Source organism: Pundamilia nyererei, unplaced genomic scaffold, assembly GCF_000239375.1.
Source record: "Pundamilia nyererei isolate P.nyererei 1_Seehausen unplaced genomic scaffold, PunNye1.0 scaffold00062, whole genome shotgun sequence".
In the NCBI taxonomy this organism is placed as follows: domain Eukaryota; kingdom Metazoa; phylum Chordata; class Actinopteri; order Cichliformes; family Cichlidae; genus Pundamilia; species Pundamilia nyererei.
In genome coordinates this window covers 849,417-850,719 of record NW_005187463.1, presented here as the reverse complement: position 1 = coordinate 850,719, position 1,303 = coordinate 849,417, and the positions used below count along the sequence as shown (strand labels likewise).

At 42.4% G+C, this 1,303-nt stretch overlaps 1 protein-coding gene across 1 annotated transcript in view; it reads right to left on the bottom strand.

Annotated features, from left to right (window-relative positions):
- The window catches only part of LOC102197296 (insulin-degrading enzyme-like), a 22,802-nt gene that overhangs the window by 10,467 nt on the left and 11,032 nt on the right, over positions 1-1,303 (bottom strand). The window contains exon 12 of the mRNA XM_013911366.1: positions 1,141-1,297. Coding sequence (XP_013766820.1) covers positions 1,141-1,297 — 157 coding nt within the window. The remainder of the gene's footprint in view (positions 1-1,140; positions 1,298-1,303) is intronic.

The window sequence follows — 1,303 nt, the reverse complement described above, 5'->3', positions numbered from 1 at the left end:
GTACAACATTAAATCTCACACATACGCACACAAGCAAATTGCTCATTCATAAATCAAGGAAACAGAAAAACACCTGATTTAGTGATACACTCCTAATGATGTTAAACCTCCTAGATAAACCTGCACAGATCTTTAAATTTAATGCCGCATTCTACATACCTAAGAACAAAGGAGTGATGTCACTCCCAGTTTTGTTATTTGCAAGCAAATGCATATTAGACTTCTCTCTCAGATTGAACAAGCAGGATTTCGCACAATCAAGAGTGTAGAAACCACAACCGCCAAGTTATTTTCACTCTGTTAAAGCCTCAAAGTGCAGCCTTCACTGGTACCCCATCTTCCCTCCAGACTTCAAACGGCTTACTTACGAGGATGGCATTCATCCCTGAGGCTACACCATACACCAGCCCAGCCAGGCGGGCTGCATATGTATACTCTTTTAAATCATCCTTCAGTAACCTGAGCAACAAGTAGGTCATGTTGCAGTGCAGGGGGTCTGCGTAAAGGTAGCGACTAATGGAAGGGAAAAAAGGAAAGAAATGAAACAAATAAATGTTTGTTGGGAATCAAGTGTTGCCCAACACTAAATAAAAACACATATGAGAAGAATGATAATGAAGAGTATGTATATGCAGCCAAATGACCGGCTTTCTGTTCTGCACTGACTGACAAAAACTTTTTGATGCAAGAATAGTGGCTGACTTTCAAAACTGATGCCTTAATTACAGGTGTGTGTTTAACCCCAGCACACCTAAAGGATGATTTGATATGGAGAGAATAAAAGCCCTCGCAGGTAGGCATGGTGTTTTAACAGGAGGTTGATGAGCAGTTATAAAAGAGGGAGTTGTAAATAAAACAGATACTATGCCAGCCGGGTACAGGTTAGAAGGTGATGTAAAACACACGCAGGTTCAAAATCTCTACAAAACCGTCTCAAATGATCAAGCATGTCAAACAATAAAAAACGTTCAATATACGACAGTTTCCTGTTATTGTAACTTGCAGTCTGGCCACAGACGCGGTCAGATTGGAAGGTTAACGTCAGCTATTGACCCAGGCCTGCCTGAGCCACTGTAGCCCAGTTTGAGGATAATAAAGGGAAGGCGGCATGAGGTCGGAGATGGGAGGGATTGTGAATACTTACATACATCCCATAGACGGTATTTTGGAGGTCATAGTTCAAGCCAGCTAGCTCGGCTGCATATGCATACTCGTTGAGGGAGTCCTTGAGGAGCTCCAGGTATAAATATGCCATGTTACAATGCAATGGGTCCACGTACGCAAACGGGCTGTAGAGAAAATG